Source organism: Polyodon spathula, chromosome 24 (genome assembly GCF_017654505.1).
Source record: "Polyodon spathula isolate WHYD16114869_AA chromosome 24, ASM1765450v1, whole genome shotgun sequence".
Taxonomy (NCBI): domain Eukaryota; kingdom Metazoa; phylum Chordata; class Actinopteri; order Acipenseriformes; family Polyodontidae; genus Polyodon; species Polyodon spathula.
Genome location: NC_054557.1, coordinates 7,770,855 through 7,795,999, shown reverse-complemented (window position 1 = coordinate 7,795,999; position 25,145 = coordinate 7,770,855). Strand labels below are relative to the sequence as shown.

At 37.1% G+C, this 25,145-nt stretch overlaps 1 protein-coding gene across 2 annotated transcripts in view; it reads right to left on the bottom strand.

Moving 5' to 3' along the window:
* Positions 1-1,994: 1,994 nt before the first annotated feature.
* The window catches only part of klf13 (Kruppel-like factor 13), a 39,280-nt gene continuing 16,129 nt past the window's right edge, over positions 1,995-25,145 (bottom strand). Inside the window, exons 2-4 of one of the 2 annotated variants that reach the window (XM_041227043.1) lie at positions 4,338-4,496; positions 2,730-2,792; positions 1,995-2,427 (exon numbers count right to left, since the gene is read on the bottom strand). In XM_041227043.1, the coding sequence (XP_041082977.1) occupies positions 2,776-2,792; positions 4,338-4,496 (176 nt within the window). In that variant the 3' untranslated portion in view covers positions 1,995-2,427; positions 2,730-2,775. Of the gene's footprint in view, positions 2,428-2,729; positions 2,793-4,337; positions 4,497-12,018; positions 17,282-25,145 lie in introns of those variants that run through there. The other variant, XM_041227042.1, reaches the window with a different exon arrangement.

The window sequence follows — 25,145 nt, the reverse complement described above, 5'->3', positions numbered from 1 at the left end:
GTTTTTCCTAAAATGTTAATTAGGGGTGTAATGATACAATAGAGTCAGGATATGATGCATATCTAATGGTGCTGAGCTGCTAAAGCAGTCAAATAAAAGGATCATTGATGATAAGCACAAAACTTAGATGACAGAGATAGTATCCGTACATACCAACTGTAAATCACATTTATTCATAATGCACAAACCATTACAAGACTGAAAGAAGCGACATAGTGCTTTTGATCATGTGTCACACTGCACTTCTTTAAACCATAAGGATGTTTCATGAATAATTGATACTGTGTGTTTCACATTTCTTATTTTGTTATAGCAAGCAAATGTTACAAGCATTCCCTCATGTTCTTCCCTGTAAAATATGTTAGTAAAGATGAAAATTTAACAGCCTAGAGACGTCATGCCGTGGAGGTCGGAATGTGGGTTAAATTCCAATGTCTTTGGGTCGAGTGAGGCCTCATGGATATACACTGGTATTCCCTGATTGGGTGGCACCAACGGCACACTGTACACCCTCAGGTCATGTGGCTGTGGCAAACAGCCTGACAGAACGCTGGTCTGTGTTCAGCATAAAGGACTTCTCCTCTCTAGCTTTCCTGCTTTTGGCTTCAAAATATTCAGCGTGGGTGCAATAATTGGTACATACACACACATACAAAAAGCGTCAGTTTTAAGGATTCCTTCCTACAAAGTGCTTCACCAGCCTACCTCGTCACAAATACAAATGTCACTTGAATCCCCCTCCCCTTTCATGGTGCGAACATTTACTCCCACAAAGTTCCACTCCTAAGTGCACTTCTGAGCCCCTTTAATTCAGCTGTCTGGGAGTTTAATATTCATTTGCTATTCGTGATAGGTGGTGGTTTAAAAGGCTTCTGGTGCATGTATTCAAATCCAGCGCTTGGAACCTTTCATTGTAAGCCTACAATAAAAGCTCCTGTTCTAAATTCAAAAGCTGGAATTATCACAAACTGCATTTCCACCAGATTCCAAAGACCTTTTTCAACAACCCTGTTTGTGTGAGAGTCTGGCAGGGTTGTTTATTGTAGAGAGACTTGATAACATACATGGTAACTTTAGTTATTTAAAGATTAGTGCTAACTTGGGTCCAATATGATTTTATATTGCACAGCACAAAAAGTTTGTAATAATTATTAACCATATGTGGTAATGCATTACAGTATGAATAGGACATTACAGTGTGGACAGCTTCAGTTTAAATCTCCTCCTCCACACACACACAGACACAAAAAACAAACTAAAGCCTGTCACATCACTAGCAAACAAAATCAAAACAAAAGGCAGAGTTGATTAATTTCACAGGTGACCTTAATTGGGTAATGCTCAGTTGAGGAGCTGTTTATTGAAGCAGGTAAGGCTTAAAGGGGTTAACAGTCAGTATGCAAGTTGTTCGAAGTGTGCCACATGCAAGACCACTTTTTACATTGACTGTATTGAGAAAATGACACTTCCATTATTTTAATACTTTTCTTTTTATAACACTGCAAAAATTCATCATCGTTAGTAAACCTGATGGTTAATCTTAAAATTTAGAAATCTAAATTTTGTTTTTATATTAAACCAATATGATATTGACAGACATGAAATCAACTGTTTCAGAAATTATATGCAATTCATGAGTAAAGATTTACAATGAAGATTACAATAAATCATCATAATACATATTTTATCAACTCATTTCAACCGTTCCAGTGTACAACAATAACTCAAATGAATACATGTAATCTTAAACAGCAGACGTACCATTGCTTCCTGTTGTTACATTTAATGTGTGCTGCATGCTTTACTGGAAATTAAGTGGGTGGGTTTTTTTTTTTTTTTAAATAAGTTGAAAAAGCCAATTGTGATTGAATCTCACTCTTAAATGGCAGTCCTAATTTTCATCCTGCAATTTTAACGAGAAAACCCCCCCCCCCCCCCCCCCCCCCCCCAGTGTTTTCCATATACTTTTTCCTGGACAAACATTAACTGTTCAAGATGTATATCCATGTCTGTCTTTAATTTATTCTGATCTGGGAACAGGCCTCATCCCACAGCCTTGGTATGTAACACAGAATAGTTGGATGTCTACTGGCATGGTTACTTGCACACAAAAATTCCAATACAGAAAAAATTGTTTTTCTAAAAGTAAATCTGATTTTTAAAGTCATGTAAACATAGTCTATTGGAATAGTGTTATTGGGTTAACAGTTTCAAGTCATACAAACAGAAGTGGTCTTTTCAAAAAATAATATTCTGATTTTGATTTCTGCAAACAGTCCCAACTCAGGTAGATGCACGGTCATTGACTGACGATATGTAGAATGGAAACTGAAAATAACTCGGGGGACCTTTCATTCTGTCTCATTTTCTTTCAGGTCTTTCTGCTTGACATTTTTTGACACCAACGGTACAGATATTTTGTCAAGTTTGAAAAAGAAATCATTTTCATGGCACTTAGTATTGTATGCTTTTTTTCGCAGTATCTATAAGCAGTCTCTAAATAAATAACACTGCCTGTAATACATATGTTACAGATTCAGACCCACACACCCTGGCAGTCTGTCTGCTGATATCTGAGGTTGTAACTATAACATGTGGGCGGTTTGAACGGGCACACAGCATTCCTGTAGGCAGATAATAACAGTGCACTGTCTACATGGCAGTTTCTTGTATGTTCCCATATTTACACTCCACTCCATTCTTCTAGCTTCTGGGGAGAGAGGTCTTACCTCAGTAAATGATAACAGAGGAAGGCTGGGGCTGGAGAGACATGGACTAGCTGATGTCCACTTCTGAAAAAGACCAGGTAGAAAGAAAGTCTATTTTCAATCAATTTTATATACATATTCAGCCTTTCCGATTAAAATGTACATTATCATAAAGATGTAACTTCTGGCAGATACTTTCTGAACGATACGCCTGTCTGGTTTTTAATGTGACTGCAGTTTATTTAGATGTCACCACCACCCCTTTTTCTGTTACCACTCCATTTCAGTCCCCTGGTTGCAGCTACGTCTCTGTGTGGATTTGCTACTCCTTTGCACTTCTCGTCCACCATACTTATGTTAAATGTCTAAAATCTACAAAACCAAGACATTGACAAATGTCATTACTAGGGACAGCTGCTAGTTTATTGCATGCTTTGAAAAAGTGAAGACTTTGCATTTGAACATAAAGCTCAGTGTCAATGTCATTTTTTCATTTTATATCCACTGGTTATTTAAAACAACAGCAAAGATCAGTAAAACAAAACAAACTTCATATATTAGATCATTGCTTAAGGAACAGACATTAGTACTGTATGCGGTGAATCATTCAATCATAACTATAAAATGCTTAATGGGTGATATAGTGAAATACACTTCTATGACAAACATTTTAACTTGTCTTTCTCAATTCATCCTTCATGTGAATTCATTCTGAATTAAAGAATTTACCAAGAAACTATGTGTTAAATCTTGACTGCGTTGTTAGTAATATAACCTAAAGTGAGTTGTCTGGTAGATGTTATGAGAAGGATGCTAAAAATTAACTAAGCCACATCCACATAAACATTAATCAGGATGTTTTCACCAGATACACCTGGAAATGTAAAACCAAAAGATGTAATCAGAGCCACCTGAACTCAACTAGCTGGCAAGTACACTATTCCTTTCATAGCAGGTCATAAAGGGGGCCTGTTAGTTATATAAATCATACAAAATCCAGTTTTAAAACTTGTGTTGCTTTTTGCTTGCTTGGATTTGTATATTATCAGTTCAAGTTTCAGTAAAAAAGCATTGTGATTACAATGGAAATTGCAATCTGTACTTCCTGCAATATAAGCATAATTCAACAGGATGTGATTTCTGTCACAGATCAACCCCCACACCCCAGAGTGAATGCTAAAGTTATACTATTCAGTCGAGGGCTTTCCATCACAAGCCATCTTTCTCTGAGTCTGTCTAGGGGCTCTTCAGCAGGTAGATTTAGTAGATCAATGGAGGACTGCCAGGGTTTATCAATAATTAAACAGAGGATGATAACCCATTGATAAAGCTGAACACAAGTGAAGCCCTGCTGGCTAAGTTCTTCTGAGACTAGACTACAAGGGCAGGTTAATTAATTAATCGTTAATTAATCCCAGACCACGTCACATAAAGTAGCCAAAAGTCTTGTTGGTTTATTTTAGAAACTAAGCAAAGAACAAATGAGAGGAGACATGTTGTTTGGTCATTTAAATAGGGCAGTATGTAGGCTTCATAACACCTTCATAAAGTGTGCACAGCACTCTATAACTGCCTGCATAAATCATCCATCATCCACATGGGTTTGGAAGGTAAAATCAGGAAAGACACCTGCAGAACTAGGTCTCCAGGGGCAGTAGCTCTCTGTGGTCATGCTCCCGGGTGTAAGTACAATTGGCTTGACGATGGGATTGGAGGATGTCCACAGACCTTCAGTTCTCCTGAGCTGTTGTGGAACGTTGCAACGGGGAGGGAACACAATTAGACATTCTAAATTAAGGAGACAAAAATGGGTACATTTTTTTAAAAACAAAAACTAATCAATCTGTTACTGATTTTTTATTATTATTTTTTTTTCAAATGTAGTCATTGCCAATTATTTTTTTGTTATTTTCTCCCAATTTGAAATGCCCAACTATTACTTAAGCTCAGCCCACCGTTACCACCACTGCGCTGACTCAGGAGCGGCAAAGATGAACACACCTTGTCCTCTGAAGTGTGTGCCGCCAGCCGACCGCTTCTTTACACACTGCGGATTCACCATGCAGCGACCCAGGAGCTACAGCGTCGGAGGACAAAGCAGCTAACAGGCAAGCCCGCAGGCCGGCCAGACTATAGAAGTTGCTGCTGTGTGGGGAGCCGAGGACACTCTGGCAGACCTAGACCCTCCCCCCTCCCGGGCGACGCTCAGCCAATTGAGTGCCGCCTCCTGGGAACTCCCATCCATGGTCAGCTGTGGAATAGCCCAGACTCGAGCTGGCAACATCCAAGCCTATAGGGTGCATCCTGCACTCACGCAGAGCGCTTTTACTGGATGCGCCACTTGGGAGCCCCCGTTACTGATTTTTAACTCTCACCTGGGGAGGCACATTAAAATCTGGTCTGCCTCAATCATGCTGTGTCAGTACCTGTTAGATCTAACTTGGATGTTAGTCATTATTTTTCTTTTGAAACACCAGCTCTGCATTATTAAAACCCCTGCACTTGGTTTTCCATTTGGTTGGCTGTTGATAGTTTTAAAGGCCTGCAATCTGTATAAAAGCCAGTTGATGTTGTGCATTAAGAAACTGTGCATGAATATATTAGCCTCAAGTTTATTATTAAAAGAGTGTTTGGCTCATGAATGCATGCATTTAACATTATGTTAGTCTCATTGTGCATCAATAACATCATGCAATGCAAGTGCAAAGGCAAAATTGTGAACACTTTGAAAAGTATAAAACTTTTTGCTCAGAACAATAATGTTCCTGTTCCTTGCTGACCCTTGCTGTTTATTGGTAGTTGTATATAATAAAATGGTTTGTGGTTTTAATCCATCCAGAAACTTTGCCTTTGCCCTAAAGGGTTCACTACTTCACGTTATACAGTCCAACATTACAACTTCCACCTTTTATGATGAGCAATACCTAATAGTAAAAATTAAAAAACAGTATTTACTGTAGCTTCAGTATGATATTAATACAGGATTATTATTTGCTGTAACTACAAGTCTCCTCATGTGGATCACGTTTTATTTTAAGAGGCATGTGACAGGGTAACCCCCACCCCATGGGTGTATTTGGGTTGTTTTGTATAGTTTGGGGTGTGTAGTATGGATGATTTAAAATGTATGCTGTTATGTGGCCACGGGGAAGTCACAATTACTTCATGTGCAGACTGTGCCGGGGCCAGATTGAATGATTAGCAAGCAAGTTCCTGCACAGCTTCTTAAAAGCATCACAAATTTCTCGCTCAGGGTTGGTGAGTTCGTTATGGAAAATGGGAGAAACAAATATAAAACATAAACCAATTGCTACTCATGCTGGAGGACCAGCACGATACTTGTTTTGGAGTCAGTTCACTGGTTTTTGTTTGTTTATTTTGGCCAACACGCTGTTTGGTTTTGTCTAAATATTTACTTTTTTGTTTAGTAAATCTGCGCACCAGTGCATGCATAATATATATATATATATATATATATATATATATATATATATATATATATATATATATATATATATATATATATATAATAACTTTTTATTTTTTATTTTTTATAAACTATTAAAAAAGATCCCTAGTTTGTGATTAATCAACACTGTCATGCTGTTACTGTACTAATGTTTTGAATAGGAGCACTCTATATAGCTGGGACAACGACTACTAGTCTATATTCTTTCCCACATTTTCAGCCTGGAATACTGAACCATGCTCCTCTTGCAGCCTGTGCATCAACACCTCTGCAACGCCTCTTTATGCTATTTGGTTGCTTTGGGTAACCTACAGGGCTAAGTGACTTCAAGCATGCTAGTAGGCAGCTGGTGTCACAAGAGATATATACAAATCCTCATGTGTTGCTAAAATTAAAAAACATGTTGCCTGTTTACATTACTCAGTATGTAGGTTCATGTATTACTGAATTCACATGTAACAGGGCCATGCTATTTATGATAATATGTGTCCCTTAATAACCTAGTCTCGTTGAAGGGTGCCTTCTTACAATTAAAGCTCTTATTTGATTTTATTTTTGCTGTTATTATTTTGTCAAAAACTATCTAAGGGATTCATTAAATAATTGATTTGATAAACCCCCTAGGTCCTTGGCATCATACACATGGGAGGAGTCATACGCAAAAAACACTCATTATCATATAATAGACGTATCCCAATCATGACAATAAAAATAGACATAATGAAGAGTTCTTACCTTTGCATAAGTTAGCGATCAGCAGATTTGTCAGCTGCACAAGGAGCACAGTGTGTGGGTTTCACTAACTATACTGCGCAGAATAAATTATTTTTTTTCTATGGTTAAATATCGGGACCATCTTCTTATGCATCGGGACGCGGGACATTTGCTTGGAAATCGGGACTGTCCCGACCATATAGGGACTGTTGCTATGTATGATGTAATGGCACTACGGGGCATATGGGAGCCATGACCATACCGACTTAGAACCTGTTCCGCAGTATAAAGGGCAGTCTTATAACAAGGGAGCACGGTAGTGTTTGTTTTTTTTTTTAAATTAGGCTCGTGTTCGTACACATTTACCACCACAATCATCATACTGCTAATGTTACAGAACTGCAGTGGTAAAAATGTATGAGCTTTTAAATGCACATCTTTATTTATTGTATATCAATGACTTGTTTTATTTTTGTAACTTGGTGGTAAATGCTTTGGCAATATACCACCATTTGAGATAGGGACTTCATATATGTACCCTGAATGCTGGTTACATTCACTGAAGCTGTCCACTTGCAATATAATATTAAAATAGTATTTTGTCAACATCAATAATAACATGTTTAGATGTTTTATTAATCGATGGATCCTTATACTAAAATGTGTAAAATGATATGATGTGTCAATTTCAGTCTCACTTCCTTTCAGTAGATTTTGTTGAGCTGGTGAGAATGACAACATTTCCTGGAAACAAGAGTCCATGTATTACAGTTATAATACTTCCAGTAACTGATCAATAAGCAAAAAGCAGTAACGAATAATACTTACAATGCATGCCCAACGTTTCCCTTTTATTTTTATTGACTACTTAAGATGATAAATTGTCTCAGTAAGCACAATGACTGCTGAGTTTACACATGTGATTTTAATGACAATATTGTTAATGTAGCGATAGAGCTTCTTAGAGGGTAATATGTAGTAGGATTTGAATCTTCGAATGGGACCGGAACACGCTCAGCACTGTGAATAGAGCTGTATATTAAGCGATCAAAAGCTTCTATTAAAATGTTGGTTGTTTATTAATTGTCCTCTGCCTTTTGTGGTACAATGTTCCAACAAGGACCTAGGGGGCAATTAATGCTAAAGTTGGTTTTAACAAATCAGAATCTTTTTTTTTTTTTTTTCTGATTGGACACCAAGCTTGTTCACTTACCTTTTGGATATCAACAAGCTTGAATGATGATTCAATGAAGAGCCCTTAAAATAAATAAGCATACCTTTGTGCGCACTATAGCTCTAGACTGGAAGCCTGTTTGAACTGTAATTTTAAGCTCCAATTTGCTAGTTCACACCCCATCCAAAATCTCCCATCTCTATGTTCAATAATTAGAATGACGTTTATACAAAGGGAGATGAAGTCTTCGTTTCTAGTAGGAGTGCTTAGAAGGGGACCTCTGATGCCCACCTACAAGATGTGTCCTTGCAGTGTATCTGATGTATAGAGCACTGCACAGCACAAGATCCATACCAAAGCCCACTTTGTCTTGTGCCATAAACTCCAGGGAAACACAGGAGCCTCACCTGTACAGCAGTAAATTACAGGTAGTGAAGGCTCTGGTGTTCAGGGGACAATAAAAGCACCCGAGTGCAGTAAAAACCTTCTCGGGAAACTGAGTTTTATTAAAATCCCCCCCTATGGATAACTACTGCACCAATCCCATAGGTGAAGTAGGGCTTCACATTCAGTTTTCTCTCATTAAAGGCCAGGTTTTTTTTTTTGGTTTGTTTTTTATAATGAGCAAGGGCTTTTGAGTAAATTTACTCATTAAAAAGTTATCTGAACATCGTGTGAAATTAAAAGTTTCTTCTGAGTCTAGTGAACAAATGATTGAACAGTTGTCTTTGAGAATGTCTTTGTAAATTCAATCTGTACCTAAATTACACTAAAGCATTTTACAGAAAAAAACATTATATGCATAACTTAAAAGTCATAAATAAAAAAAAGTTGCTGAACTAGTAAAATTTCATTTAATATTATATATGTAGGAAAAAATCAAGCTAACAGTTAAGAGAACGAATTTAGAACCCTTGGTTAATACTCCTTTGAACCAATTGAGCAGACTGGCTAGGGCATCACTCCTTATTTTATGAATAAATAACCTTCAAACACCTTAGAAAAAGAGGAACACGCATCTTCTTATTTAAGAATTTATTTCCAAATGTAAACTTCACTAATTCATGCATACAAGTTAAGACAACATAAAATATTTTACAATTCTGTTAATTTTCTTTTGCATAGGACATAGTCACAATATATCATCTACCAAGTAAAAAATACATACATAATAAAAAAGGTACAGCAGAGAAACAACAGACCAGCACATTTATATGTATATATAATCTATGGAACTGTACAGCTGTAATACTTCAATGTAGTGATTTTGGTTGGTTGAAAAAATATGATACACTGCGCGTTGGATGTCTTTATGTAAAATAAAACTGGCCCACATTAAGCAGAAGTTAAAATTACAAAGCAAGTAACACTGGTGCCTCAAACATTTTTAATAAAACAGCAGCACCAGCAGGTCACTAAAACAGGCATCGCATGGTGAATTCAAAATTATAAAACAATTCCTTAAAAAGGCAGGCTTTGTTCATTGTTAAGTAATATGCAATTCTGCTTGCAAGATATTTAAAAGACAATGCTGGAAATATCATTTAATAACATGGGAAAAGACATGCATGTGTCAGGGCACTTATTTCTGTTATTAATAAACTACTAATTGATTATTCTGATTGTGAAAGATCCTTTTCATAGTACTCTTCAGTACCATACCCCACAACAAGCTTTCGGATGACTTGTACTGGTACCACGTCTGGCCCTTTGTTAATTATCCTTTTTAAAAAAAAAAAAAAAAAAAACGGTAATGCTGCATTTCTTAGTCACATAACAATCTATATTTCTGCAGTTTATCTGACGATGATACAGATTCTAAACCCCCCAAATTATTGTAAGTTTATATATTTAATAAATTTACATGGGAGAAAACTCTCAGGTGCCAGCAAACATTTGAAAGCTGGTTGGTTCTTGGTAATATTGTTCTGAAGAAGCTAGTTAACCTTCCCTCACAAAATAAGTGTTCGTGAAAAAAACACTATAATCTCTGCCATGTGTATTAATAAACAGTTTTACTTGACCAGCAGCTGTTGACACTACAGTACGGTACGCACAGACAACTTTGAAATCATTTTGTTTTTCGTTAGGGTGGTTTTAAGTTTCTAAATTAAAATGGCATTCTATAATGTAACAAGGCGCATGTTAACAATTCTGTGCTCAGTTGGTAGAATAGCCATACTAGCTCAATGAGCTCATTATAAAGAAGCTTATAGATGAAAGCTGGAGTACAATCAGGAGATGTTTTCCTTTTTACATCCTTCCCATTTGAAGTCTAGGCCGGAATGTAATCTAAATTATAGTACCAGTAGAGGCTGTGATACTATAAATGTTTTGTTGTTTAATACAGGAGTTAGTCTTTTAACTCACTTAAAGAATAATATATTGATTACATAGACATGTCACACTTCCATAAAAAAACAAAAAACAAAAAAACACAACATTATATAACTACAGTAATTTGTATTCCTGAAAAAAAACCTGACTGGTAAAACCAATGCATTATTACCAATACGTTATTTCAGCATATCACGAAGCATGTCAATCACAATATTAAACTGTAGCAATTTTTTTTTTTTTTTAAATAAACAAACCAAAAAAAAAAAAAAAAATGGTGCCTTTAGATCAATATCAAAAGCCTGTTTTTGTACATCTAAAAAAAAATAATTTAACTGAAAAAGTTCCCTTTAAGCCAACTTTTAATACACTAATTGTATTTCATTCGATTTCAACCAACTGACCAGCCTGCTACATAGGTAAAGTTTTATATATATATATATATATATATATATATATATATATATATATATATATATATATATATATATATATATATATATATATGGTTTAATCAAATACACAGAACAAAGAGAAAAAAGAAGAGAATAACGACCTTATAAAAGTGTGTTAAATGTGTTAAAACTGCAATTAAGAAGTACCTAAATCTACAGATCACAGCTCACAGTCAAATGTACAGTACAAACAATAAAAAAAGAACGACAAGTTGGTTTAATGCTAAGCAGCAAACAGATTACATATAAACCTTTGGAATGGGTAAGCATTCACTTTGAAAAGAACAGAAGATTCAAACCTACAGCTTTGTAGAACTATGCCACACAAAACTGCAATACAACGTTTATTGTATAGAAACATACACTACATTCTAAATGTTTCAAACTAGACCCATCTGAACCCAATGGGTTGGTTAGACACAAATCCCAGTTGTGACAAACCAAAGAATTCTAAATGCGTAGGGCCAAAGACATACGCTATCCTACATACACAGTGCTGTATATACGTATAACAAAACACACGCACACTTACAAAACTAGATCATTTCTTGTGCTGACAAATTTGGATTATTGTACTTTGTACCTGTTTGTTATTTAATGTAATGGAGATAAAGACATTACAATGTGGCACCTTCAAATATTGTTTTCATCCATGTATTTTTGGTTATTATTATTTATTATTATTATTATTATTATTATTATTATTATTATTATTATTATTATCTAGTGTTTTTCCATTTAGCTCTTAGATTTCTGTTTAATTTAAGTTTAAAATTTGAATTAAAATCACAACTACCACCAAAATGGCTTTGAAGTGCCAGACCATGTTTAACATAAACGCTATACATTTCTAAGGTGACCATATGGCTCTGTGTTCAGCTGGGACAGTTCAGGCTTTTCAAATCACAAACCAATGCATTCTGGTATATTTTACCTGTCTCAGGTACCATTCTTACCTTTAAGAGAAGCAGGACTACACTTACCAGAATGCACTGGGATGTGAGTTGAAAAGCCTGAACTATCCCAAACTGTCCCGCTGAACACAGAGCCATACGGTCACCTTACACACAAGTGTATAACGATGAGGATGTAGACTATCAGAATATATTAGCTACTAATACAGGTTAAATCTACAGAAATTATATATAGGGACATTTTAAAGCAAGTTTTTTGGATTTATTTTGGTAAAATAAAACTAAAAATGTTAGTCATTTTAAAAAATCCTAGCTGACTTTAAGGTTGTACACATTGCTTGTCATCTCAAACAGAGTAAAAAGTTAATTTCACTGATTATATTACTGTGCTGGGATGAGTGAGGCAGCACCGTTACTAGACTAAAATTTGAGTGGCCACTATTTGCCGACCAAAAGCAGAATTTAAACTGTTTTCCCTTCAAAAAGAGGGCTTGGGAAGTGAAAAAAATGGTCATCAAATTTGATTTAAGCATGGTAAACTGGAGTCTTGTATGAACCAAATACATGTTTCATCCTGTACAAACGTAACTCCTGGGCCCTCTTTCTTTTTTACCTAGCCAATACAAAACATAAAAATGAGAAGGCTCTATACTACTTCACAATGCTATGGTCTCGGAGTATACCAAATACAGTATAAAGTGGATTAAATCTGATCAAAGCTACTGAATACACATTTACAAAAAAAAACATGAAAAAAGCATAACAAGAAAATAGTTGCCTGAATTTAAAAGCTTGGAGAATCCCTTTCTCAGTCATATGCCTTACCAACCGCTCAAATAAGTAGCTTCAAGAGGGGGTTTTAGTTTTAGGAGAAGGTGGCACAAGTTGGGTTTGGGTTTGTTTACCGTTTCATGTCGGTAACCCAGCAAGATACTGTCAAATGCATCGAAACCACTCAGAATGCTGCCAAAATGGCTTCTCCAGTAGAAAAATTATAAGTTACAAAACACAAAATAAAAACAGCGTTTCCCCAGATTTCAAACTGACCTAGAAATGTTATGAAAAACCAAACAACAGGTAAATATAAAACAACACACATATACATTAGATTTTAAAATACCCTTATCTTTTCAGTCAATTTTTGCATTTCTGTTCATTCATGGTTCTTTGTACAATAATATGACAGCTCCCTACTGAAAGCAGATAGGCCTTTTATTAAAAAAAAACAAAAAACTTTAATTTAATTTCTGAGTCAAGTAGTTTTTGTAGGATGGAATAATATACTTGGATTCATGGTACACCTCCCTGAAACACTGTAGCTGTTAAAAAAACAAGAACCTTTTAGATCTACCCAAGGGGGAAAGGAACACCTGAAATATAGGGCCCAATTCACAAAGAACCGTTTTAGAGAATTGTTTTGTTAAGAATTGTTTTTTTAAAGCATATTTGATTTATTAATTACTAATTAATATTTATAAACACTCTTTAAAAAAAACAGGCCTTAAAAAATATTACTTAAAATGGTCAGTAAAGTTTTGTGAAAAAGGCCCATAATGCTCATTACTTAAAATGCTGATAAAATAGAAAGTGTCTGTTGCAAGTCAGGAGTCAAAATGTAGTTCTCTGTTTTGTGAACACCTACATTAAAGGAAATATTGCTGAACTATATATTCAACCAATGAAAAGGCTCACAGTTGAAAACACTGTCGTTGTTGTGTCTACGGTTACAAAAATTCTTCCTTTAATGCAGACTAACCAACACCACCCAATATGCTGTTTTCAACTGCTTTTTGAAATAGTGATATTCTGAAAGGATATGTATGGGGGAATTATGGAAAACTTCTTTGCAAAAAGTATTTTAGAACTAAAATTTCCTATTGAATTCCTAAAAAGCTGTCATCAATTCATGATCAATTTGTCATATGAACAACCTCATTAAACACTTAAGAAAAGAGGTACTTGAAGACATATGAAGAAACAGTCTATTCCCTGTCAAATTGTGAGAGTCTATAGCTGGATTTGAACAGTGCCCACCAAGTCTGCTTTGGGATAAGTTTGATTGGAGAATTAGGATGTCATATTCCAGTTTGTATCTCCTTTCATCATCCCCGGAATAATTCCCTTAGCTTGCAGTATCAAGGACTGCCTTCTGTTTTCTAGATCAAACTGGTTTATAGCCATGGGGCCTGAAGTCATTGGCTATGGGACCAAAGATTCTAGACAAGATACATGGTAATTAGAACACAAGCATACTCATATTGGCGTTTCTCCTGCAGTATTACTTCACCAGACAGCAATACAACATTATTCTACCCTTAAATGCTGTGGCATACTGCAGTTTATTGCGGTACATTTTTGTAAGAGGAGTTGGCTTTATAAAACAGAAATAAAAGAGCTGATTATGTGGCTTTTGGTGGCCCAGAGGAGAGGCCCTTGGGGGAGGCACACAGACAAGGCGGCCCATTCACCCACACACCCACACCTGCTTCCTTCATGAGAAGCATTCCTCTCAGTTTACAGCCGACGTACTTATTCCCACTTGACCAATCTCCTGTCTCTAACGAGGGAGTGCAGCAACACAATAGCAGAGGGGACTTGGCAGGCCCTGACAGCCCAGACTCACCAACACCTTAAGGACCCAGTGAGCAAATTCTTATGAGAATGAGAGTTTGCACCAACGGTCCTTTCACAATTCTGTTAATTCGCAGACTTGTTGACAGTAAAAAGTATATGTACTATGCAGCCACTAAATATTTCACTTTTTTAAAACCTTGAACAGTACTTTCTAGGGCAAATACACTACATGCATTTGTACAGAAGCAAATTCAGAAATCTTGCGTCTATGGTCATGGTTTGAAAGCTGCTGTTGCTAGTTTCCCAAAAATATAATCCTTTTGAATGACTGGTATTCTATTCCATTACTGACTCCATGTATCCTTCTTACCATATCAGCCCTTTAATGCTACTGTGATCGAATCATCCTGTCTGAAAGCATTTGTGATTACAGCATATTATAAAAGTACCATATAGAATAAATCATACAGAGTGTGTAGTCATATTGGTGCTTGAAAAACCAAGGAGAAGGGGTGATGTGATATTTTTTTATCAGACCAACAAAATGAGAGTCACCCATTCCCCTTGTTAATCAATCAGCTTGAAAGGTAATCCTTTTCCATGTTCCTCTCTGACAAAACAACCACCAGAGTTATGTCAAATTAGATGTTTATTTGAATAGGCCTGTGATGTGCTTTATAGTTAATTACTTTTCCTTTATGTGTAGACACAGCACTGGAAATTATGCCTCGTCCCTCTTTTTTTAGCATTGAAGATCTCACTATTATTTTGCTTGTTCTCCTCTTACATTCAGGATCTGCAGATTGTTTTTTATTTTTTTATTTTATTTAAATGGTTTCTTTCTGGTATCATTTCCTCTTCTTTAGGTCACATGCAGCAGTAACTTACTTCTATAACATTGTCTTTGAAATATCTGCATATTCCAAATTGAAGTGTGAAATACGAGCAAAAGATATTCAACAAAATAAAAGGGGGACCAGGAACAATTTTGTTAGTGCTTAGAGGTAAGAAAATGGACTCCTTTAACAAAAACAAAAAAAAGTATTTTACTGTAAATAATTAACAGAATTCCCACATTTTTCCTTGTAGTTAATGAAGCACTGAGAAAGGTTTCAAATACTCGTCTTGGCAACAATTTCCTTCCCCTTCATTTCAAGAGAGACTTAATTCTCTATAACTTTTTTCTGCAAGCATTGGGCCAAAGGAATCAATTTTTCATGCCTGAGGGGTACCTTTGTCAATTAAATCACTGATTTTTTTTTTTTTTTTCACCCCAACAAGTTGAAATTAATGGGGAGAGAGAACAACAAATTAGCATGATTCAGAAAGCCATAAAGATTTGGCACTGCTTTTTAATAAAATTGCATCATGCCTTCCTTTTGGCTTTAGATTTTGAATTCCTGCTGCACGAAAAGCAGAAATCAGGAGTTTTAAAGTTTGAATTCCTCTTTGTATGCTGTAAATTATTCCTTGTGGGATACATGTATTTACAAATGCGAGCAGTGACCCAGCAAAGTTGACTAACAAGCTAAAATCGGGTTGTTGAGTAGGATAATTCTACAGATGGTTCTGTTCAACACCTGCAAACCAACTGTAGAGATGTGCACAGGAAAACGAAATGAAAGTCAGTGCTGCACTAATATTCAAGTACAGCTGATTCTTGTAGAAAAGGGAACATGATCGTTCGACTAGTCTGATGAAGTAGGTCTCCCCTCCTTCCCAGTGATAAAAAAGCATCTAATTTTTGTTTTAAAACTATGAAACAGCTGCTTTCCAACAGGCAGAAATTTGATCATGTTCGTTAGCTTTTACAAATGAAAACAGACCATGGTTTAACCTATAGTTCCCTACAGAGCAAAGGCATTCCCTTTAAATACCATATAGGTTCCCACAAGTCTGAAACGAATCTCTTGGGTGCAGAGAAATGTTTTGTTGAAACGAAAATAAAAAAAGGTCTGTGTGTGTTATTTCCAGTCGCAAAAGTATCAGCAAGTGGTCGTTTATTTCCTTTAGTCCCTCATTTTTGTTTCTAAGTATTATTTCTAATATGAAAAACCCTTGGTTTAATGTAATAATAATTCCAGTGCTAGTTTTCCTCGACAGCATGAAAACTAACTGTAACTAAACAAAAAAAAAAAAAGTCAAGAGTGCAAATCTTGTTGAGTGTAAGGCTGTAGTATGGGTGTATCTTCATTGTGTTCATTCTTTCAAAATGATAGGCCATCCCTGAGAGGGGAACAAAATTCAAAAACACAGTTGAATTTCAAAAAGAGTAAAGTGATGTTTGTATTGTGCAATCAGTTATAGGTTATCCTGAGGTGCAGACATGATTCTTTTTGTTTGTTTGTTTGTTTGTTTGTTTGTTTGTTTAAAATACATTTAAATATACCTTTAACAGATCTCTGAAGCAAAGTTATAAAACAAAAAAAAAAAAAAAAAGCATTACAGTTATAGAGCTAGAAATGCATCTAGAATCAGCCGGGAGAGGTTGGAGAGTATTTGCCCGAGAGATTGCACTAATATTAGGCAGATACGTACACAGTACAGTACAGTAAGCAGGTTATCAGCAGAGGGGTGCTCACAAAATGTGCAACACAAGTGTCGAGCTGAGGCAAAAGTGCAGGCGTCCAGTGCAAGGAGGGCTTAAGGCGAGCTGGCTGGACTGAGGGTGGGGCTGGAAGCGTCCGAACGGCTGTAGTCGCTGAGGGAGCCCGTGCGGGTGCCAGTGCTGTAGGGCCTTTTGAGCATGCCAGGCTCAAAGTCGGAGTGGCGCCGGGCGTGCTTCATCAGGTGGTCACTGCGCATGAAGCGCTTCTCGCAAAGGGGGCAGCCGAACTTCTTCTCCCCGGTGTGTGTGCGGTAGTGGCGGGCAAGCTCGTCCGAGCGGGCAAACTTCTTACTGCAGTTGGGCCAGGTGCACGGAAAGGGGCGCTCACCTAAAGAGGCAAAGCAAAAAATAAAGAAATAAATGGATCTAATGGTATACCGACTGAAATTCAGGAGAGCGAGACAAATATTTATCATGGTTTAATGAACAGTAAATATAACAGACCATGGAATACGTTGAAATGACAATATTATAACTGTGTGCTCTTGCTTGCTGGGCTTGGTCAGATGTTTGCCTGATTTTAGTGTGAATAGACATCCCCCACATATAAGCCCGGAGGCAGCTGTAAAGGTGGAGAAGAAGGAGGATAAGGGATGCTGGGAATAGCGCGGTTAACTACAGGGATGGTAGTTTCACCCATTCCAGGTTTTAATAAGGGATTGATTAGACACAGTGTATAGGCAACAAGCTCAGGTGTGTCTTATTAAACTCATAGTAAAACCAGCAATGGATCAAACTGCTATGTAGTGGGAGTCTTATTTCCATCCCTGGACTGACTGAATATTGGGAGATGTAGTGTTGGGAATGTGACAGGTGCTTGGGCTATCCCTCATTCCGAACTATGCTTAACATGCATAATTTTTTTAAAAATATGTTTTGAGGCCCAGATTATTTCATCAACCACTACAATACACACTCTATAACTTTAAATTATTAGGACCATATTCATAAATCATTTACCATAGTGCTAAGTATAGGTGACCTAAATGTCTGCACGACAACATACATGAGAGGTTCCAAGGTTTGATAAGACTTCATATATTGCATTATACACCAGGGTAACTCCTGATAGGCCATTCTAGTAGGTATCAGAACTGCACATCCCCCTGAAAGGGAGTGCATCATTAAATTTGATGCAGTCAACTCTTATTTAATCAAAGTAGTAGTAGGGTTCACAACATACAAGGTCATAACAGCATTATGCCCTAAAAGTATATAGAGAGCTTGTAAATATTTTATGACACTTAAGGGCATATAAGCAACATTTCCTATAAAAAACATGAATAAGTGTATTTGACACTCAAGATAGACTGCAGCAGGATTAATACAATGACAATCACCTGTAGAATAAATAGCCCATGGGAAATGCTGATTGTGCAGATAAGGTGAGTGGTTCAAGGACAGCGCAGAGGTTCCCTGTTACCATGAGGCAGCCCTGGAGTTTTACCAGAGATGCACCTGATACCTTTAGTAGCAGAGAATGACATACCGCTGACTGCAGGTAAGAATGACCTGTTTCTCATGCTACAGTAACACATCTGATAAATGATGAAATGCAGCACTAAAAACTGAAACGCCTTCAAAAACAATTGTAAAAAGGGAAGAATTTGTTGTTACATAATAAATGTATGCAGGTCTTGGACAGGCAATCACCTGCCAACCAAGCACCTACTGAAGTCTTAAATCTGCTGTTTTCCCTATCATGACTGAATCTGGCAACAGGGAAACACATGTATTACTGATGCAATAAGATAAGTAATAGCTAACACTGGTGAAGGCAGTAGCTGAAAGCCAACAAAAAAGGGTTATGTTTTACGAAGGGTAATACAGCTTTTATATATTTTCAGAACATGTGTCAGGTTTTGCCTTTTGCACATGTATGTGCTACATACTGAAGGTGTTTCTAACTTAACAGTGCAAACCTTTGCACTGTGTATTGTGTTACAGGCTTGTTTTAACATAAACAACTATACACAGCTTTTAAACTGGTGTAGATTGGAGCAAAGACACAGTAGGTATGTTCAAGAAGTAAAGTAGTGGTACAATAAAGAGCTTGTCACTAAGGGAGCAATAGCAGTGTTATTGTTATCTCACTTTGATTGGGCTGCAAGAAAAGCCATGAGGATATGAAATTTATAAAGCACTAGATCAGTTCATCTTGTTGTCCCCCCCTTCCACCCCCACCTCCCCCAAACGACTAAAAATAGAAATGCATACCGGTACATTGAAAAAATTCATTCTGTAAAACAGACCGACACTGTGTCAAGCACTGCTATCCCATAAATCACCCTGCACAGCTAGTTCAGCTTATCATAGAAACTGTTAGTTTGACTGGAGGAATCTTGTGCCCAAGGCAGTGCGACATAAATAGGAGTTGCATTATGTAGCACACACTTTGGTGAAATGGGCGGTCCCTCCCTCGCATGCTTGATTAATGTGTTATTCAAGTGGGATTCCTCGTATTGCAACATATAAAAGATGCACCACCCTGTTAGTCAAACGTAATGAGCAAGGAAGGGTGACAGCCCTACACCTGACAGTGTGGAGACAGGTGTGTCTAATGTTGCACTTTCTTCTGTAACATGCACAATGCAATAAAAACACTATAAAACACCTAGCACGATCCTTAACTGGTACAGATGATGTCCAAACACACCGTTCTCTCTCAAAGTAACAGCTGTGTGTTGCTCCTTTCAGCAAATCGTTATTTGTAGAAGCCATCAGAGAGTTTGAGCGCCGACAAATTCACAGGTTGCTCAAAGGCATTCCTCGTCAGTGGTTGTCGTTAACAAACTGGAAAAGGGGTTAAGTCAATACGACAGCTCTTAGAATACAAGATTGATCAGCCTAGGTACACATAGTGCAGAAACAGAACAGAACAGGAGCCCACTGGTATAATGCAATTAAAAGGGAGCACAGTACAGGACTGTACACTGCACATTCCTTACATTGCGTTATCTTAACACTGGAGGAGGTCAGTTAGAAAGAGTACATAGACCTCAGGTCTACTGATTCTTCACTTCCCAAATCCGCTTGGAAAACTATTCTTATTGTACAGGCTAAAAGTGACAGTCTTGTAGCAGTTCACAAAGTCCTTACAGCACTACTAACATTCAAGTATAAAAACAGCATGGCCTATTGCCCTAAGTATTGATGGAAAAGTAAAATAAATAAATACATTTAAAAAATGCTACTGCTCACAATCGATGCAAAGAGCTGCAGGATATACTAGTGCAGTTATATTATACTTTTGCAAAAGTGCGTTGTTGAGATGGGTAGAAAATACAAGAAGCCAGACCACCACTAGTTTTACATAATTATTAACATGCACATTGTAAAAAAAGTACATATGTTTCACTGTAATAACAGAGCCAGAGCTGGTAATTGCACAAACAACTCATAGGACAAGGTATGTGATCAAAACGGTGATATGCCAGATATGGTTCCAGACCCAACTATTGTTCAGCCCACCTAGTACCACAGCCCAATCAGATAATACACTGCAGAAGCACCTTCTCAACAGAGATCAGTAAATCAAACCCTCTACATTAGTTGCAATACACTCAGCAGTCCTCCAGCTCAAAAGAACCATAAGAGACGTAACATTATGAGACCATTATAAATGACATATGCGAAATCAAGCAATTGTGACAAAATACTGTAGTAGTTCTAGTAGTGGCTTTGTGATTTATAACAAGTTAATCTGTGGTGTGACATTTCTCATAGTTTCTTTAGCTGGTTCGCTTTGCAGTCCTCTTATCCAAACTGCAGGAGATGACATCTGTTATACAATAAGAGACTCCCTAAACACACTTATACTGCACAGTATTAGGGACAGTATCAACCATCAGGTATGTTACCAGTATTACATTTGCAAAAATGTTGTGGCTAAAACCATTTCCTCTTTGAAGTTCTCTTGATGATTTAATTCCAGTCACATGAAAAAGTGTGCCTAGTAGCATACTGTACATAACCCCCAACATACAGACATCAATAGCTGACCTACATACACAATATGTACATAATTCATTTAAGACAAAGCTTTCAAATATCCATGTAAAGCTTCATTAAACTCCGGCAAGAAATTCTGAAGATATATTAGGCAAGTGTGACATGTAGTATTTTGGGAGATGATCATTTCTAATGGGTCATTACTTACTTTGTGACCCAGTGTACCATGCACCTCACAATTCATCCAGCAGTTAGGACTGCCTCCACTAACTATTTGGCAGCTATTAGCAATAGCAACGTTACTCTTAAAGGGAAAGTTATATTTCTTTAGCCCAGCCCTAGTTTAAGAGAATTCTTAAGACCACTATTGTCAACGTACTAAACACAAAGCACATACTTTGCTGTACCAACACAGCCAGAAATCGTAACAACCCAAGACATTTTGTATTCAAACTGTGACAAAATTCTTTCCAGTGATTTTGTTGTGATAACACCATTATCTAAGCATTTGAAGAACTGTTGTTAGCTGTGCATCGTATGTTCATAGGCATGCTGATGTTGTTTTTTTTTAAGTTAAGGACCTGGCAACACTCCCCACCTATCTGAAAGAACCAAACCACACAAAGACACATCTTCGCTGACTCCCTGTCTCCCTTATTTATGTAATGTTGCATACAAGGAAGTCCCTTCCCCCCGCTTACTGCTAGGCTATAAAGCCATAATAATTACTAGGCAAAGCAAGTCTAGACAACCCAAGTCTGCACCCTGATCTTAACGGATCTGTCTCCCGATGAGTTCTGACAGACACTTACATCATCTTGTGTTCAACAGATCAATTAATACACACCCTGTGTAACTGGCTACCCTTTTACCCTTTTAGTTCTTATAGATTCGTATTTTGTTTTAAATGCTTCAATTACCCGGATGGCTCTGTTCGAAAGTCAGCAGCAAGATTTTTGTTTCTTGTAAATACAGTATAATCGTAAATCTTGAAAAACTACTCACTTCTAAATCTTTTGTAGTCATTTTTGTATTACTTTAGTATAAATACATGTTAATTTGGATTCATATATTGTTTTTTTCTGACTTTATGTGAACGAAAAGACACACATTTGCCCGTTTTCCCATTGGAAATAGTGATATTTTGAAATATCACTGTCCTGGTCACAAAAGCAAAGTTTGTGGGGAATAATAGCCATTTTCTATACTTTTGAGGCATAAGCAATTAGGAAATAACACTTACTACCCAGGAACAAAAATTGTGTTACATAGTGTAATCAAAGCACCGTGTTTAATCTAGTTTTGTTCCCTTTTCTCAAAATGTAGTCGTTATCAATCCCCAAGTCAGATTTGTTTTTATGTTTTCACTGCGACTATGTGCAGATTCAATGCTTTTGAACAGCTATTTTACCCAATTTTCACATCTTACATCTTCAGCTCTGAAATGGAGGTCAAACTGACATTCCTTTAATGAACTAGAGTTAATGAACTAGACCTATTGCACATACAACATAACCTATACAGTAAATCAGGCAAACCAGCTAATCAAAACTGATCAGCTGGACTTGATCCCATTTGATATCTGGTGCTGAACTAGACCAGACTCTACTTCACAGAGCCTTATCTTAGAGGTCTGACTGAGAGAAAACTAGTTTTTGAATCTGAAGAACTCCCCTCAGAAACCAATTTATAAACTGCAATCATTTTGTTCACCTCAAAAGTAATACGCAGCAACAGGAGAAATGAAACATCAACTTTCAAAATGCATTTCAAACTTGAACCTATGTGTTTTGTGCAGGTACAGTATAGCTGAAGATTGGAGTGAGGCTCTTTGCTGTGCAGACTCAAACCCTGCCTTATTCATAATACTACACTCTGCATCTAAAAGAGTCCACTTGCATGTAAAGATGTCACTCTTGAACCGTTATGGAATACATTTGAATCAGTGTACATACAGACAGATAGATAGAATGATAGATAGAGATAGTGAAACATGCCTGAGCATTTTAAACACTTTCCAGTCAAACTACCGCTATTTTACCTAGTTGTGGTGGCTCTACAGTACACCCCATTGACAATGCTATGGTAGGTGTTGATAATTTTGCACCCCTGTTGACAAACAGACACCCGGGCTCGCAGGCAGGAAAAAACTTTTTATTTCCCGTATAATGCCTCTAGATTACAAATGTACTTTCATTCTATTTCATTTGTATGCAGTGTGACCACAGTATTTAAATACAGTCTTTGTACTCCAGCATTTAAAAAGCAAATAGTGTTGAGAACATGCCAAGGAAAAGCTGCATCAAGTACATCTTGTTCCTTCGAAGGAACACGAAGGATGACTTGGGGTGAGTGACAAATTCGAGTCAGAATTTGTTTTGCTTGTTGCTTTCTAGCAGGTTACGGTTTTCACTGTGACATCACACCCTGCTGATAAGCAAGAGATTTTCTGAATCACTGCCATGGGCTAACACACCAGGCTGCCTTTCTTAGAATGAGAGAAGTAATAAGGAAGCTTTTAATAGTTGCTTTATTTTGGTGAACACATTGACCTAATTACCCTGAGTGAGAGTCTTATCAGGCATGTGAACCTAACTAGCTAGCAACTAGCCAGTATATGACTCAAAGGGATGTGGTTATGTTACAGGTAGTTATATGAAATGTTCTCGCTCAGTGCCAGTGGGTCAGTAAACAATACAAAAAACACAATGCCAGAGTGTGTGAAAATAAGTGTGTTATCTCTGGTTTATCAAATGGTGATACGGTAAGTAACGTGTAACTTCAGCACTTGGACACGTACACATAAGAACATGAAGTTCACAAAAGCTATCAACGTATGACTCCAGAGAGGACCGTTCCAGTACACTGCACCCAAACACACACAATTATGCAGGAGCAAAAAAACAAGACTAAAAGTGCCAATTATAAAAATAAAGTAATTTGGCATCTTGATTTAAATGCATTGGATAATTAATTATGTACTCAGTTAGCAAAACTCCTTAAGCAAGACATTGATATTAACTAAATCAATGCTACTACCGTTACTCAATTAGCTAGCTACGTCTGTTCCAGCCTTGGCCAATGATTTATTTGTCTGGTGTAAACAACTGCTCATTTGCTTGAGTCAGCTCACACTTTCTCCAAGTTTAATCCTGGAAAGTACAGTTCTGTCAAAACAATTAAGAGCTTTCAATGCTAAACCTACTTTGTACACACCTAAATAAGAATACATAGGCAACTGGATGATCTTAACAGCATAATATCTAATAGAACCACTCCGAAACCCCTTTTTAAATTCCTACTTCTGTCTATTCCATGGAGCCTAATGCGTGCATTGCTCAAAATCCTGGTCATTTACAGCAGCTCCTGGAGTTATCTGATTTCGGTTGAACCATTCTTCAATATGGAAAAAAACACACAGCTGCAGAGTTCCAGATCTGCAGCTGAAACTCTTCCTGTTTACCTGAAACGGCACAACGTGTTCTTTGTCTGCATTGTTTCAAAAGACATCTTTGAAGGGTGAGGTAAAGTGAAATGATTGTGAACAGTGCAAAAAGAAACAAAGAAATACCAGTCAAACTTCAAACTGCTCCATCATAAGTATTTCTTTTGATTGAATGGCATTGTTGAATAAAGCACTTTTGAAGGAATCCCCCAATCGCATCATGTCTGGGGAACCTAAAGCTTAACCACATTCCATCACACATGGCACTTGCAGGTTGGTGGGACTGTAAGAAGGGCAGCCCACATTCTCATCGACACTGTCTTCTCACGGAAGCTTGTTTGCATATCACGGGCCTCCCTCTGAATGCAAAGCCCTGACCTCAGCAGAACCATACCGAGTGCAGACTCAGAGTACGGGGTTGACTTGGTGTCTCTGCGTAGACCTATTGTTGTTTTGTTTTGCGGTCACTATTAGTAGCACAGTGAAGAAGATCACATCTGCAATGGTTTAAATGCTCCACTCATCTTTCATATCAACGAGTGCTCAAACATGTTCCATTATCTTTAAAACAAATGTGCAACTACGTGCAGAAATAGGTCTACACAATACCATTAGACTTATGTTACCCTGTAGAAATCTTACAGTTGGGGTGAACAACTCTGGCCCCATTCTAGGGCCATTCCAAAGCACATTTTATAGGTTATCAATAAAATAAATTTAGAGATTGGGACCTGGATACTGGTTTATTGGATTTAATCATTCTAGTTAAAACAAATAACTGGATATGTGTTTGTAA